Here is a 17558-nt window from a genome sequence, read left to right as displayed (position 1 = left end):
AAGAGTTCATGTTTTAGTAGGTTACTATTTCCTAGGTTGTTTATTTGCCTATATATAGGCCTCTTTACAGCTTATTTTGTAACTTTTGATGATTATTGAATAAAGATTGATTCTCCCCTCTAATTTCCTTTCTTCTTCTCCCGAAGTCTCTTACTCCTCTATTCTTCTTCTTCTCCCATAATTTCGTCTCTTCTTCTTTTCTTATTCTTCTTCTTCTTCTTCTTCTTCTTCTTCCCCTATTCTTCTAATTCTATCCCCTTTCGTCTATTTCTCTCTCCTTTCCTCCATTTTTCATCACGGTGTTGTATCAATTTGGTATCAAAGCGAAAGATCCAAATGTCTTCAACGAGTTTCAAAAGTGCTCTTCATCTTCTTCATCCTTGCAGATCGCATACCCACAACCCATCTTCGTTAACCCTTTATAACAATCCTTTTGCCCATAATTCAGTTCCTCAATTTCCCTTCCCGATCCAAGAATCTTTTGGCGAATTCAAGTCGCACAAGATCAGTCCCAATTTGCTATTTTTTAAAACCAAACCCTTCAACAACCCAACAAGAAAGAAATTTCTGTAGATCACCAGCCACCATTTCGTTTCAATCCCAACCTCCACCCAGTTACAAAACCTCTTCGTTTCAGCCACCACTCCTATAAGCCTCATATCGGCCCTTGTTTACACCCTTAATTGATACCCATCTTTCACTTTGAGAGTTCCGCCAGCCATCATTAGTGTTGCCGGAATCGTCGCTATCGCTTGTGGATCCTCTACGAACAGAAGTGCGGAAACCATTGTTTTCCAGCCCCTTTGCTCTTCTCCAGTCCACTTCCTCGAGGGAGAAGGATAGTATTCACAGGTTTCTATTTTTTTTTTTTTGGACTCTCTTTTTATGCCATCTCAAGAACGACTTTCGGTGAAAGGGTGAGAGACATACTTTCTTTTATTTTTCCATACCTGCTAACCTACAGCTGTAAGGAGCAAAAGTCAAGGCAACTTTGCAGCAACTTGTAAAGCAAGTTACCAAGTGACATCACTGTGGCTAAAGTTGAGGGTCACGTCACTGTGACTTAAGGTGATTGATAGCTTTTACAAAAAGGCAAGCATCAGCTATCTTTAGTAGTCTGAGATCTATATATTAGAAGCTGCATATATTAAGAGGGTTACTTGACTTGCAAGTCAAGTCACTTATTGGATTCTTTTTATTTATCCGGTTGATGGTGTGCCACATCATATTGAAGAGACATATGATAGGTAAGTTATCTAATATCTTATTCCTTTGGCACTCCCGTTTTTTACTTTGGGCACCCGACCCATTTAACTTCAATCTCACGTGACTGAGAGTTGAAAAATAAGAAAAGACTTATTACCCTCCTTCTTCTCTTTGGGCACCCCTCTCCATTTAAGTTACACCTATTTAACCCCCCTCTTTTATAGTAGCAACCCCCCCCGCCCAAAAAAAAAAAAAATCAGAAAAAAAAGAAGAGAAATAGAATTTTCTTCTCTCCCTTCTTCCATACTTTCTCTCTCTTCATTCGAGCCATTTCCGCTAGAAATTGGCCATCGACCTCAACACAAAAGTTGTTCGTGACAACTTTTAGAGCGTATCCAGCATATTTTCAGCAACGGACAACAGTTTTCAGCACAGTTACAGGGGCCATCTCAGCCGTTAATCGCGCCCCTCTTCCGATCATCAGCCTTCACTCATCCGATTTCAGATCCGCGACAGACGTTGTGCTTCTTTCGACATGCCATACAGACCAGACGGTTGATTTCAGTTTTCGTCATCGATCTCTATGACTCCACAATTTATTCCATTTTTTGATGGGTACGACGAAAGCTATTGGAATGGCCGCACTCACTTTCGCTATTATGAGGATGCATGTTTACGTTGGATTGATGCTCTAGACGCATATCATGAGTACAATGGCCATGATCACCAAGCGACTATCTACTGGGCTAAAGAAACTGTGCGACGACAAGCCCGATGCTCATGGAGCCACATTGAAACGAACCGTCGTAGAAGACATGAGCAGCCAATCTGTCGTTGGAAGGATGTCCGTGATGCGTTTATGAATATTTATGCGCTCTACTATTTAAATCAACAGAGATTGAATCGTGAGCGAGCATACAGAGTGTTGTGTAGTTTTGAAAGTAAAGTTGAAGCCCTCCTTGAACGACTAAAAGAAGACCGTCATTATATATGCGAAGCTAAAATTGTAGCTGAAAATTCAGTGCGTCGTATACGTGCGTCAGATTTGCAGCGACAGCTTCACACTTCTAAGGCAGATATTGTGGCAGTTCCACGTGAGGCTTTTCCCTTGACAGAGTTGATCGAGCATCGTCCTGAGTCTGTGACATGCCTGTTGAGCCTTTACCCAAGACAGATGATTGCGGGCATATTATAGAGAATTGCCCTATATTTGCGCCGATTGATCAGATTGCCGAGACTTGTGCCGACACAGATGATCTTGTTCCGCAGATTGATCATGAGGTCCATCAGCCTGACATCACTGGCCCCGCTTCAGTCCTAGACGCTGATTTTATCATTGATTCTACTGAGCTTGATGAGATACCAGCGGATGACTTTCATGTTGATTCTCCTGCACCTACTGAGCTACCAGTTGATGTTGATTATGTGGAGGATGTTCCCCGATTGGTACCACGCATAACTGTTTTGCAGATCACGCCGATCCAGGACGAATACGTTGCCATCTTCCCCGCTTCTCTGATTCTCACGAAAGGCTTATATTTTGATGACTTTGCATGGATGCTTTCTTCCATATTCTGCCGCCAGCCTTTCAGATCGCTTTCATTGCTGTCTCAAGCATTAGCTATTAGGATTGCTTCAGACGGATTGCGCCTCCTTCTGCTTCAATGTATTATTTTCATATTTGACCCAGGCAGACTAGAACTCGAGGGCGAGTTCTTTTCAACTGGGGGAGAATGATGCAAATATTAGGCCTAAATAAGTGGCATATTTGCCAATTAGTATTTTACTATGGGTATTTTAGTCATTTGGTTATTTAGAGTTCTTATTTTAGTAGGCTTCTTTAAGAGTTCATGTTTTAGTAGGTTACTATTTCCTAGGTTGTTTATTTGCCTATATATGCCCCTTTACAACTTATTTTGTAATTTTTGATGATTATTGAATAAAGATTGATTCTCCCCTCTAATTTCGTTTCTTCTTCTTCGCAAGTCTTCTCTTTCTCCTCTATTCTTCTTCTTCTCCCCTAATTTCGTCTCTTATTCTCTTCTTATTCTTCTTCTTCTTCTTCTTCTTCTTCTCCTATTATTCTAATTCTATCCCCTTTCGTCTATTTCTCTCCCCTTTCCTCTATTTTTCTTCACGGTGCTGTATCACCTTGATTATTGCAGATTGCCCCTGAGCCTACTTCCATATTCTGACATTGCTCTGTTGTGTTGGACTCCGCAATGGGCTTGTGGGGCCTATGATATGTCTTTTGAGCTAGCTTGGCTAAAGGAGCTAAAGATGGCTGAAAGGTTGAGAGTGGAAGATGTTTGCAGATGTTAATAGGAGGGCCGATCAATATATTGCATGCCGGGTTTTAAATTTCGGTTTTGGTTTCCACAGAAACAAAAACGTTTCGGATTCAGTTGGAAATTTCAGTGGAAATCCTGTAAAATCACTAAAATGTATGGAAACATATGCAAACGGTAGAATTTTAAAATGAAACTTCAGGAAGTGCTAGAATAATCATAAATACACTCTTAGAAACCATTACATAAGCAAGACAATGGTTTAATATCATCGAACACTCAATGCGGGTTTCATAATTCTGTATGTGCCACATTTCACTTGTAATTCAGATAAATATTTATACATGATACACACACGCCATTTCACATGCATTTCATATAAATATAATACATGCAATTCACTTGCTGAGACAGTATACTGCTAATACAGTTATAATTTTGGTTTCGATATGTGGTTTGGCTTCATTATCGTTTCGGTGGGGATGAACACGAAAACATTTCGGCTGTTTGTCTTGGTTCCAGTGGAAATTTAAAACCATCATTGCATGTAAACTAATGCACGTCATATTATTATGACGGAAATGTAAAGTTGTGGTGGAATTATTCAGAAAAAATAGATAAAAATTTCTAAAAGTTTCGCATAGAATCCCAAAGTATTGGAATCCGACACGTGTCCGACATACTTTGCCCATTCAGAAAGATTCATGTAACATGGATCAAGAGTCATACTTTTTGAAAGTATGCCCCTCCAGCAATGTGATAGAAGATAGGAGGCAACTCTGTTTAACTCTGTTGAATCACGAGAAGGGAAACTACTCAAAGGAGTAAGGTTGGCCATTCTAGAAGAGATAAAGTGGGTGTAGTGTGCTAGAGTTAAGTGGTGGAAGGGGACAAGAATATGGCATTCTTCTATGAAATGAAGTGATATCCCTGATATGTCTTCTCAAGAACATTGAATTCCACCAAGATCTTTATCTGCTCGAGGTTTGCTTTAAAACTAAGTAGAATGATCTTGAGTTTGTTTCCTTAAACTTGGGACCCATGACAATTTGAAAGTGCAGTTCTCGTTCCAGGGGTTGGAGGTGTTGTTTTCTTCGCATTTCCTACTTTTATGAGTTTGTTGTTATCTTCAAAGTCAATATAATGGCATTTGTTGAATTCCATGACAACTCACCTATATAGAAGTATAAAGGTGACCATCATTTTCATCCTATTGTGGATCGTGAAGACAACCTCATGGAATTTAGATCAGTGTTTCAAAATATGAATACGGGTCAAAACACGGCCAAAGGAAATCCTAGTCGTCTCCGCATGACGAGGTTGAGTAATCGGTTGATGTGCTTATAAACCAGGAGTGTCAAAGCAGTTTTGATTGACTTTATAGGGCAAACTGCTGACTCGGACAAGAATGTGGACAAGGCAAAAGGGAGTCAACTTGGGGAGTCAACGATGACGTGGAGGAGTTCTGAAACTATGCTTTAGATTGATGAAGTGTGTACACGATATTGGAATAAGTACTTGCCATCTGACTCAAAAAAGCTTTGTGTAAGATCATTTTGATGCTGAAAAAAGCTCTGTGTAAGATCATTTTGAGGCTGCAAGGTTTGTTCGTTCTTGGTGGCAGATCCTTGATGGAGATCTTATTGCTCATGAGTGCATTCTTCGCACCGTAAGAACAAGGAGAGGGAGAGAGATGTATGACCGGGTGGAGTGAGATCTATACAGAATAGGATTTAAAGCTTGGAAATATCATTCCTCCTGTGTGTGCGTCTCTGTGTCTGTCTATTTCTTATATGGGGAACTTGCATACATGCGAGTAGCAAAAGGGAAAAAGATAAAAACTAGTGGGGTCCATATTTTTGGGTGATCTAAACCATTCAAAAGTTGGGCCCTGGTGTAGATAGAATGTGCAACAAAAAATCTTTTCCGTAGGATGCTGCTTACCCTCTGATTTGTGAAGGTTTCTATGCCGTGCCATCCATTTTAAACCTCCACAGATTGGAGGGTTTGGATCATCCTATGTAGAGGATTTTTGGGGCACGAGATATTTCCAAGCTTCAAATCCTATGCAATCTAGATCTCACTCCACTCAATCATACGTCTCTCTCTTTCTCGCTGTGTTTGCATGAGCAATGAGATCTACATCAAGGATCTGCCTCCACAGAACGAACACACACACAAACACCTACACAGATTCTCCATATTATGTGTGTGTGTGTAATATTCACACACACAGATGTGTGTGTGTGTGTGTGTAATTGAATGAATCTTTATATGGTGAACTTGCATACATGCGAGTAGCAAAAAAATAGTGGGGCCCGCGTTGCTGGGCAACATAGATAGGTCATGCCCCAAAAAATCTTTTCCATAGGATGATCCAAACCCTCCAATCTTTGGAGGTTTAAAATGGATGGCTCTGTATAGAAACCTTCACAAATCGGAGGGTAAGGATGATCCTATGGAAAATTTTTTTTGGGGCAAAGATTATCTACACTGCAGTCCAACTTTTAAATGGTTTAGGTCACCCAATGATGTGGGCCCCACTGGGTTTTTTTGCTACTCACATGTATGCGAGTTCACCATATAAAAATTTATCTATCTATATACAATATACATGCGTGTGTGCATGTGTTCTAGTGCTCTTGGGGCATGGTTACCTCACGCAGCCTAAACCATTCAATCATAAACGTGCTGGCAACCTAGAGCCACCAGTCAGAAAGCCATTGCCTCAACATTCCACCAATCCGAAGATGTAATTGTTTGACCGGTCCACAATATTGTCAGCGGGCATGGTTACCTCATGCAGCCTAAACCATTCAACCATATATGTGTTGGCAACCTAGAGCCACCAGTCAGAAAGCCATTTCCCCAACACTCGACCCAACTGATGAATTTAATTGTTTGACCTGTCCACAATAGTGTCAGCTAAAAACAAAAATGGACAGTGGTAAACTGTTTTATGATATATCGAATACATTTTCCATTCTTATACTCCAAGCCATTTTTATACTGATGCTCATCATTTTTTGAGTGCACTGTTATTAGTAGTACTTTACAAAAAAATAAAAATAAAAATAGAAATGTACGTGAAGGACTTGAAATGCAAGACTGTAATTCTTCTTACTAATACTAGGATTATTCCTGTGCAATACTGATTCATTTGGAAAATGTAATGATTGCAGCGATCTGGAGTAGAGTTCCCACAACGTTCAGCAGATACAGCTCCAATATTTACTCCTCCCATAACTCATCCAACAGAAAGACATTCTCAAGCAGGCTATGGAATGCCCAGTAATATTTCTAGAAGACTTGATGAAGCAATGGCATCTGATATGGAAAGTTTAAGGTAGGATTTTGATTTCAGCTATGTGCATGGTATTGGTGTCTCGTGTTCCCTTCAGTTGGGTTTTTTTTTTTTTTTTCAGTTGGCGGTTATTCTGGCTTTTCCATTGAAATGTATGGTTCTTTGCTGCCAACAGTCTTTTTAGTTTATTGTGTTGTGTTATCTTTTCAGTTTATCAAGCCTTGATAACATTCGGAGTGTCATGGAACTTCTAACTGACATGTTACAAGCTGTGAACCCAAATGATCGTGAGGTGCTTCTTACTGCATTTTTACTTTGTACTAGAAAATTTATAATGTTAATATGGTGTGTTTGATCTAGGAAATTATTTTCTGATGAGGCATTCATGTCAGACATTTTTAGTACTTCCACTGTATAGTCGTTTCTAATGTACCATGAAGTGCACTTTTAATTATCTTCCATAAGGATAATGATGCTGCGAGCCCATCTACACCTTCCTAACAGGCAGTGCTATTTTCAGGTTGTAAAAATTTTAATTGTTAGTTTTGCATGCATAGCATTTGACTTTGTTTTATTATGTGAAATCAAGAGTACTGTCTGACATAATGTTAAATGTATACACATTTTTGTAAAATTAAAAAAGAACCCTAAAAATGTGGTTCCTCCTTTTGTTAACATATATTATTGTGGACTTTGCCTTTTCATCCAAGCAAAGGCCAAAAACTTTACAATTCCTGTTTGCATGTGAATCTGTAGTGCAAGAGTATCATGCCCTCTCTCTGTGCTTTAACATGCGTGCAATCTTGCGGTAGGACGTGTCATTAGGCGACACATCAATATCCATCCAAATAAGCACAGTAGCTGAGGTGTACGTACTTATAAATAATATAGCTTTCCTAGGGGACACCTTGCTATATTTAAGTATTATATGAATAACTCTTCCATATGTGGTTCCCTAGGAGCATGCAAAAACTAACAACCACAACTGACTAAGCAATAATTGGCTTGGTGATTGCCAAATAAACTACGATCACAACAAGAAGCTAATAGGAGCCTAGGTCACTGAGGAAAATAACTTTTGTCTGTACAGAGATGATGATTAACCTAATTGGAGAGACTGATTTAACTCCCAGCCTTTTAAACTCATTTTGGAGGTCTAAATTATTTAGAACTTTCTTCTTTTGAGAAATGAAGATACCTTTTTTGATCGAGCTACTTTAATCCTAAATATGTAAGTGGACTGAGATCTTTAATGTTAGGCTTTATGTTGAAGTAAGAGTTTATTGATGACCTAGATCTTTAATAATAGTGCCTCTCTTTCTTATGCGTATTGTAGGCCCAATAAGTGGCATGTTTACCCATTAAAACTTTTAGGATTTTTATTTCCGTGTCATTTAGTTTCTAGGCCTTTTATTTCCATGTTTTAGTTTTTTAGGGATTTTATTTTCCATGTTATTTCAATTGCCTATATAAGGCCCTCATGTATTAGAGTTTTTAGATTTTTGATGATGAATGAATGAATGAATTGAGAACCGAGATTCTCCCTTATCCCTCTTCTTCTTCCCTTTCTCTTCTCTTATTTTTCTTCTCATATTTCTCCCCGCTCTAATTTCTTGTCTTCTCTCTTCTTTCCTAGTGGATTCTAGGGTTCTTCTCTCCTTCCCTCCTCTTCCCCTTATTCTTCTCTTTTCTCCTCTTTATGCTATTTCTCTTCCCTTGCCCACATCAATTTGGTATCAGAGCAAAAGATCCTAGCTCTCTTCTCCTCTCCCTATTCTCTCTCCCCTTGCTTCTCTCTCTACTTTCTCTGTCCTTCTCTTCACCATCTTCTTCATCTAGCCCAAACTACAAACCCTAACTCTCATCCCACCTTCCCTGCTGCAACAAAACCACCACCGCCATCTTCCTTTCCCTAATCTTTAAACACAACTGCAGGCATCACCTAAACCCATCTTCCATCCATCCTTGGTGTCCTCTAATTCTTCCCTCAAAATCCATTCCTCTTTCTATACCACCAGCCAAACACCACCTTCCATCAGAAGCAGCCATAAGCAACCAAGGAAACCCTGGTTCTTCCTCTTCGTTTGCTCCCTATATACAGAACAAATCGCGACTCGATTGAAACGAAAAATCTGTTCTCAGTTTTTGAATTTCTTAAAGGAAGGAAAATAGGTCGAAGCCCTAGGACAAACGAATTGGCTGATAACGAATCACTAGCTAGCCGATTTTCTGCTATCTTCATCCCAATTTCTACCCGAGATTTACTCTGAAAGGTTCGGAAATGTTTTTGTCTCCAGAAAAGGCTACTCTTTGTGGTTGGCAACGCGATATGAAAGTTATGCTTAAAGGTATGATGCCCCTTAGCATATGTCTGTTGCTAATCTTTGAAGGCAATTTATCTTTGCTTGTAAGCTAAGGAAAGAAAGATACGTGACCATGAAAAGAATCTGCACAATAGAATAAAATCGTGCAAGTGGGGACCGCCAAAAAAGTAAAGAAAAGGCTTGAGGTTGCGTGACTTGCAAGCAAAGGTAGATTTCTTTCTTTTTGATAAGTATCAGCCAGTAAAGATAAGGCAATCTTGCTTTTCTTTTAAAAGACTTAATACCCCCACACACCCCCCCCCCCTTTTCTTCTGCTTGGACACCCCATTTTTCCTTGTGTACCGCCCTCCTCACTTAAATCTCAGGTTTTAGAACTATCACGTGAGTGCAAAGAAAAAAAGAGGACATAGCACCACCCCTGATTCTTACCTTGGGCACTCCTCATTTAGTCTCTCCACACAATTTTACGCCCCCTCTTTTTCCTTTGAAAAATTCAGAAAAAAAAACAGAAAATAGAGTTGTTTTTTTCCCTCTCCTCTCTCCATCTAGTTTCTCTCTCTACTTTCGGGCTATTTTCGCTCGAAATTTGTCCATGACTTCTACACGGAAGTTGTTCTACGCAGAAAGGAGAGCACATCCATCTCATTTTCAGCCACAGACAACAAATTTCAGCACAATTTCAGGAGAAATCTCAGTTGTCGATCACGTTCCATCATCCTATCGGCAACTTTCCGACATCCGATCGACGATCCGCGAAAAGCATTGTTTTCCTTTCAACATCACGGACGTATCTTACGGCTAATTTTCACAGATTCCATTTGGGGACCTTGCGACATTGATTCGCCTCACAATGACTGCACCATGGGTTCCATATTTCTATGGTTCTGATGCCTACTACTGTCCTCATGGCGATTACGATGATGCATGTCTGCAATGGATCAAGGCTCTTGATGCATACCATAAGTACTATGGTTATGATCATCAAATGACCATTCGCCGAGTAAAGGATACAGTATGCAAAGATGACAAGGTGAAATTGAGACACTTCTTACGAGAACGCAATGACTTAGGCATTCCTTGTTTTAGTCAATGGCAAGAAGTCCGAGATGAGTTCGAAAAGGTATACGCTCGAAAGGCTTATCATCGATATCATCAGAGGAAAAGACAAGTCCAACCCCGAGGAGACTGGGAACAACAGACTCAAGCTACTTTAGATCAGCACGCAGACATGATAGCTAATATGGAAGTAACCTTGAATCGCATTAACAAGCATCTTCGGCTTAAGGCTCCCAAGGAGGCCACGACTACCGGGACTTTATACTCAGCTTACCCATCTCTTTCTTCTCTTGTTGATGAGGCTACATCTCAAGAAAGGGAGGAAAATGCCACGACCAATGTTACCGATTCCCACGACATGTCAGACAGTTGATGCTAGTGATGGGTCGGATTTTCTTGGTGATGAGGCTAACACTGATGATCCAGCTGCTGGGCGTACGGAGTCTGAGCCTACTGTAGAGATTGCAGACACTAAGGCCATGATGAGCATTGTGAGTGAGGATGCCGATTCTACAATAGATGAGCGCAGTGACAGTATTGACTCTACAGTCAATGATCTGATCGAGATGATTGTGGAGGTTGAGATTGAGGATTGTCAGTCTGACATCATAGATCCGCATGAGATACTAGTGGATGATGATCTTATGGACGATCATCATGTGGATGCAGATGATAGCTTGGCAATATAGATACATGTGCGGTGCATGGGGATATCGATGTTGCTGACGGTCACACTATTATAGATGAGATTTTGGCAAACTTTGTTCATGTGGATATGGTGATGCCTGTGGATTTTACATTAGGCACGGCCAGGATTTTTTATGCAGTTACCACGAGTGACCATTTATAGTCAATGATTGGCCTCAGCCGGGTTGTCACCTTTCCAGTCCGTCACACTTACTTGGATGGACCGCTTCTGATGGCCTATATTAGATATGACTTCAATGGCCTTCTACTCCTGCTGCGAGAGTGCGTCATTTATATATTTGATCCGGGGGGCTAGAACTCGAGGCGAGTTCTTTTCAATAAGGGGAGAATGATGTGTATTGTAGGCCCAATAAGTGGCATGCTTACCCATTAAAACTTTTAGGATTTTTATTTCCATGTCATTTAGTTTCTAGGACTTTTATTTTCATGTTTTAGTTTTTTAGGGATTTTATTTTCCATGTTATGTTATTTTCCATGTTATTTCAATTGCCTATATAAGGCCCTCATGTATTAGAGTTTTTAGATTTTTGATCATGAATGAATGAATTGAGAACCGAGATTCTCCCTTATCCCTCTTCTTGTTCCCTTTCTCTTTTCTTATTTTTCTTCTCATATTTCTCCTCTCTAATTTCTTGTCTTCTCTCTTCTTTCCTAGTGGATTCTAGGGTTCTTCTCTCCTTCCCTCCTTCTCTTCCCCTTATTCTTATCTTTTCCCCTCTATCTTCTACTTCTCCAACCTTTGGGCCACATCACTTTCTCTCCCTAAAAAAAGAAGATATAATAATCACAAAGCTATTTAATCTTTTAAACATGCTCCTGGTGACTGCTTCAAGCCATGGATATACCTTTTTTTAGCTTGCAAACTTATCTTCTTGCATCCTTGAATGAAAACTAAAGGTGGAACATCTTGCATTATGTTAGTGAAGAGGCCAATCCCTATTAGTTATAATGGATAGAACTCGACCTATATTAGAGAAAAAACTTCAGCATAGTTAACTCTAACCTTTCAGGAGAACATTCTGGGAACAATCTTAGCCTTCTATCTTTCAACAACAACATCAAGTCTACACTTCATAGGCTACACCACTCTTAGGCTCCTTGATTAATGAGAAAGTAGAGACAAGTGCCTTATAAGGAGACAAAGCATGATAGGATGCAATCTGATAATCAAGAGAATTAGTACTAGTTCACTTTTCTTTTCAAACGGCAATGAGTAAATCTTAGTCTGCACTCAAAAAAATATGGAACCGATGGAAAATGAGGTGAGAGAGCAAGAGGATGACCTAAATCATGAGAGGTCATGATAGGAATCTGTTGGGTATCGAGGTAGCGTGCATGATTTTAAGTTTCAACCAAAATCAACAAGAGATGACCGAAATGTTTCTATTTTCATCGAAACTGAAAATGAAACTGCAACGGCTGAATGCATAAACCTTAAGTGCAATAGTGGTATACTCTATCAGTATGTATTACATAATTATATTTATATGATTTGCATGCGAAATGTGGTGCATGCATTATGTATAAATATTTATATGAATTACATTGGAAATTTGGTATATACTAAATCCCTGTTGTTAAAATCATACGATTTACGATTTGAATCTTGCGATTCCAATCGATCCATGGGTTGAACGATTCAAATCAGAAGAAGAATCATTTTTCGTAAAAATCTTACAATTCAAGTATGATTCGATTTTGAATCATGCGATTTTTACGATTCTTTTTATGATTTTTACGATTTTGTCTATTTTGGATTTTGAGAACTGATTGTGATTTCAAAATGCTTTGTTTTTTGCTGTCATGTCTTTGTATGATGATTATTATAGATTTGAGTATGTGCTTTGTTTACTGTAGTGATAAAGTATATAATGATTTATTATATGATAAATATAGTTTGTGCTTTGTTTAGTAATTTATTGTGTGATGAATATGGTTTGTGCTTCAGATTACTAATCATGGAATTTTATATTTAATTTAATAGTTTCAAATGGAAAATAGATAATTACTCATATTTTCTTATTTTTTTCCTTTTTATATATTTTTAATCTTTTTTTCACATTTTTATATATAAACCTTACCGTTGCGAGCCTTGGTGCAACGGTAAGGTTGCTCCATTGTGACCTGGTGGTCACGGGTTCGGGTCACGGAAACAGCCTTTCTTCAAAGCAGGGGTAAGGCTGCGTACATCTAGCCCTCCCCAGACCCTGCAATGGCAGGAGCCTCGTGCACTGGGCTGCCCTTTTTTATATATATATAAATCTAAAAAAATCTTACGATTTACGATCCTATTTACGATTAGATACGATTCGAACCTTGTTACGATTTACGATTCGATTCCGATTTTCATAACCTTGTACTAAATTATCAGGCTTCCGTGACAATGCATGTTGCTAGGTGTTTGATGTTTTTAAACTAGTATGAATGGTTGTCTTGCTTATGTGATGGTTTCTAAGTGTGTATTTGTGCTCATTCTTGTCTAATGTTTCATCTTTAAATTCAATCATTTGCATATGTTTCCGTGATTTTACAGGATTTCCACCAAAATTTCCAACCAAAACCGAAACATTTCCATTTACATGGTGATGAAAAACCAAAATTTAAAACCTTGGTAGTGTGGGGTAGGCCCTTGAAGGACCATAACAAGTTTAGACACAGAGTTGACCATGAGGCCCTTTCAAAACTCTGTCTGTACTTTGTAGCATATCCCCTTCTTCACAACATTTGAACCAAAAAAATTACATTTTATTGAACAATTATATTACTCATTTCTAAGCTTAAAATCATAAGCTAATGATACACAACCAAACAAAGGTAGCAAATGACAAACTTCAAAACAGGGAAAAGGAATATGATATGGAGATTTGCTAGAATGATCGAAAGAATGTATTCTTTAAGTAATAGTTAGTTATAGAATCTCTTCAAGAATGCTTTTGGAAGACATACAACAGCATGCTCCTAACGGATAGAGTCATCATGATGATATTCAACAGCGTGCACCTAACGATACCCAACTACATGCTTTCCTGGAGAGGAAAGAGCTTGGTAAGGACCTAGGGAGAAAAACACTGGAGAAGGACAAAACAAAAGTATGAAAAGAAGGTGACAATACTTCTACGCAAAGCAATGTGAAGATTTGGAGTACCCGTATCGGTAGATAGAGGCTGCCAAGTAGTCTTAACAATATGGCATGTCAATCATGTCATAAACATTCGTGGTCCTTGAGAACATACCTAGCGTGGTCTCGAAGTCTCAACTGAATATTCTTGTAGGGTACCTTGATCGTTAGAAACAACGGGAAGAGGTATGTTAGTAGACAAATGTCTCCCCGCCATTAAAAAAAAGTAGAAAAATGTGACCCCCTCCCCTCCCTAGAACAATCAAAGGATGCAGAATCCAATCTTCTACCAAGCACTGAAAAGAATGATGTGCTCTCAATAAATGTGACATCAGCAGATACTACATAATGATAGGACACCGAATTCCAACACTTATAGTCCTTGGATTCATCTTGTCACACCCTAGGCCGACACACATCTAAAAACACGAGGTGTAAGATCAAACGCTTAATGAGAGGGGAATAACACAGTGAAAGGAGAGTGCGCTTTTAACATTGAGGAAGGGAGACAATTAATTAACAAGCAGTTAACATCTTTTCGAAGATCATTGGGAGCATTCATATTAAATAGCAAAGTACGGGCTGCCATTTAAAAAAAAAAAGTACAAACTGCATCCAACAAATGCCTATTCTTTCTCTCAACTGCATTTTGTTGATGGATATAACTAAGTCGGGTGAATAAACCCTTTTGAGTAAGAGAAGGTTTTAAGTTCATTCTTTAACGTACTCTAAACCATAACCAAAGCGTAAAACACTGATGGGTGAACTAAATTGCACCCCAATTTCTTTCTGAAGAAAGTTGAGAACAAGAAAATAGCTCATATATATCTCTTAACAAATAAAGCCATGTCATTCTAGAAAAATCATCAATAAAGGTAACAAAATATGAGAAAACCGAATAGGTTCTTGCGTCTTGAAGGACACCAAGTATCAGTGTGAACCAAATCAAAAGGCCGAGAGATACGGTTATCAACTATAGACGGATAAGACACATGATGATGCTTGCCCAACTGGCAAACCTCATTTTAAATTAGAAACAAACGACAATGAATCGACAACTTCAATGAAGGCAGTGGAGGATGGCCAAGTCGACAGTGCCACTGGCTGGCAAAGATGCTTGAATGAAAAGCCATTACATCATGACAAGGAGTACACTCTAGATAGTATATTCTACAATGCTCATACTTTCCACCAATCGTCCTCTTTGTCTTGAGGTCCTGAAACTTCCGTTTCGGCCACTGAAACGAAATTTTGGCCGAAATTTCCGGAATGGACCGAAATCCGGAACAAAATGAAATTTTCGTCTTTCGTTCCGGTTTCCGGCCAAAACCGAAACGTTTCGTCCATTTCGGATGAAACAAAACAAAATTTATAACGATGCTTGAAACACAAGAAGACAGATAACATAACCACCACGTTGCATGGATTCTTTGCCCCCTGTGCCGAATCCGTGTCAAATGTCGACACGCGAATCAGACATAGATTCGACACATCCGGATTCTTGTTGTAGCCGTGTGTTTCATGAAGCCTTTTTTTTTCATGCGAATGCAACATATCATTGTCGATTTTAAAATGCGAATCATGTATATTTTTCCTTTTAACACGTTTTCTTACTTAATTATTTTTATAAAAGCACAACCCATCCTCTCGATAAAAATCCTAGTGTCTCAGACCCTCCACCCTCGAACATCGATTCACTTCCCCCTTCTTAGATCATCTTAATAAAAACCCTAACGTCTCAACCTTCCATCCTCAAAGTTTTTATTAATATATATATATATATATATATATATATATATATATATATATATATATATATATATAGAGAGAGAGAGAGAGAGAGAGAGAGAGAGAGAGCATTTCCTACACACTTGTGTAGGTAAGTTACCTACGCACTACCTTAAAATACAGTGGGGGCCCACATTGTTTGGGTGATCCAAACAATTCATTTGAATGGTCCTCACATAGATAGGGTGTCCACAAAAAATCAGATCCATAGGATCATCCCAACCCTACGATTTGTGGAGGTAAAATGGACGTGTATAAACTTTCACAAATTAGTCCATTTTTTGCCTCCATAGTTTGAATGGTTAGGATGATCCTATGGATCTGATTTTTTGTAGACACCCTATCTATGTGAGGACCATTCAAATGAATTGTTTGGATCACCCAAACAATGTGGGCCCCCACTGTATTTTAAGGTAGTGCGTAGGTAACTTACCTACACAAGTGTGTAGGAAATGTTCTCTCATATATATATATATATATATATATATATATATATATATATATATATATATATATATGAGGAAATGGTTTGTGATAAGCTTATCTGAGCGGACCTCACAAACCATAAGGGGGGCCCACATTTTGGGGGTGATCACATTTTGGGGGTGATCCTAAGCATTCATTTGGAAGCCGTGTGTACCAAATATCAGCTCCATTGGATCATCCTAACCCTTCCATTTGTGGAGGGAAAAAATGGGCAGATTTGTTTTCCCTCCACAAATGGACACCCTAAGATGATCCAATGGAGCTGATTTTTGGTACGCACACCACCCATGATGGGGGCTTCCAAATGAATGCTTAGGATTATATGACCTAGAGCTCACAAACATAGGGGGCCCACTTTAATTCGATGATCCAAAGCATTCATTTGATAGGCCCTCATATAGATAGGGTGTGCCCAAAAAATCAGCTTCATTGGATCATCCTAACCCTTCCATTTGTGGAGGTTAAATGGACGGGTATAAACCTCCACGAATCCAAGAATCGTAGTTTTTGGGGTTTGTCGAATCCGACACCTTGAATCCGTGTCAGATCCCGACACTCGAATCCGAATCCATGCAACACAGCATAACCGAGAACTGCAAAGATTTTGGTAATTAACTCACATGTAATAGACTCATGGGAAACTGAGGCATATAATGAACAGACGACAAGGGAGGAAGTGGGAAACACATAACCCCTGCCAGATATTTTATGAGAATTGCCATCAGCAAGAATAACTGAGTTAGAAGGATTAGATGGTGAAAACAACAAAACTAAAGATGATATACCTGTCATATGCTCAGAGGCTCCCGAGTCAATAACCAGGAGGAGGTTGTTGGGAGGTGAGAAGGCAGTAGTGCCTGAATGAGCAAATGTAGCTGTACAGAGGGTACTAGTGGATGAAGACTATGCTATGTGAAGGAGAGAATGATATTTCTCCATCGATAACAGAATTCTATGGCCTCCAGTGATACCAAAAGTAATAATTACTTCAGACGACCTGGGAGGTGGAGTAGGCTCCTCTGCAACATAAATGGCCTGATTAGACCAAGTCGGTGGCTTACCATGCAGATCATAGTAATAATCAACAATATGACCATTCAGGCCACAACGAATACACTTATATAACTCATGCCCACCATGACCATGATCATTATCTCTCCCATGAACTCCAACTCCCCTACGACCACCAAACTGGCCACCACCCGGAGAGCCACACCCATCAGGTGGACCACCACGACTACCACGACCTCGATTGGAACCCCTACAATCCTGAACAAGAT

At 39.2% G+C, this 17558-nt stretch overlaps 1 protein-coding gene across 1 annotated transcript in view; it reads left to right on the top strand.

Moving 5' to 3' along the window:
* Nucleotides 1-17558, top strand: part of LOC143880362 (TOM1-like protein 6) — a 51589-nt gene that overhangs the window by 26484 nt on the left and 7547 nt on the right. Inside the window, exons 5-6 of the mRNA XM_077383278.1 lie at nucleotides 6677-6840; nucleotides 7009-7090. Coding sequence (XP_077239393.1) covers nucleotides 6677-6840; nucleotides 7009-7090 — 246 coding nt within the window. The remainder of the gene's footprint in view (nucleotides 1-6676; nucleotides 6841-7008; nucleotides 7091-17558) is intronic.

This window comes from Tasmannia lanceolata, unplaced genomic scaffold (genome assembly GCF_043159265.1).
Source record: "Tasmannia lanceolata isolate RefF3 unplaced genomic scaffold, GAP_Taslan_0.1 ptg000006l, whole genome shotgun sequence".
Classification (NCBI taxonomy): Eukaryota; Viridiplantae; Streptophyta; class Magnoliopsida; order Canellales; family Winteraceae; genus Tasmannia; species Tasmannia lanceolata.
The sequence above is the reverse complement of the archived record's forward strand: the minus strand, read 5'-3'. Positions and strand labels throughout refer to the sequence as shown.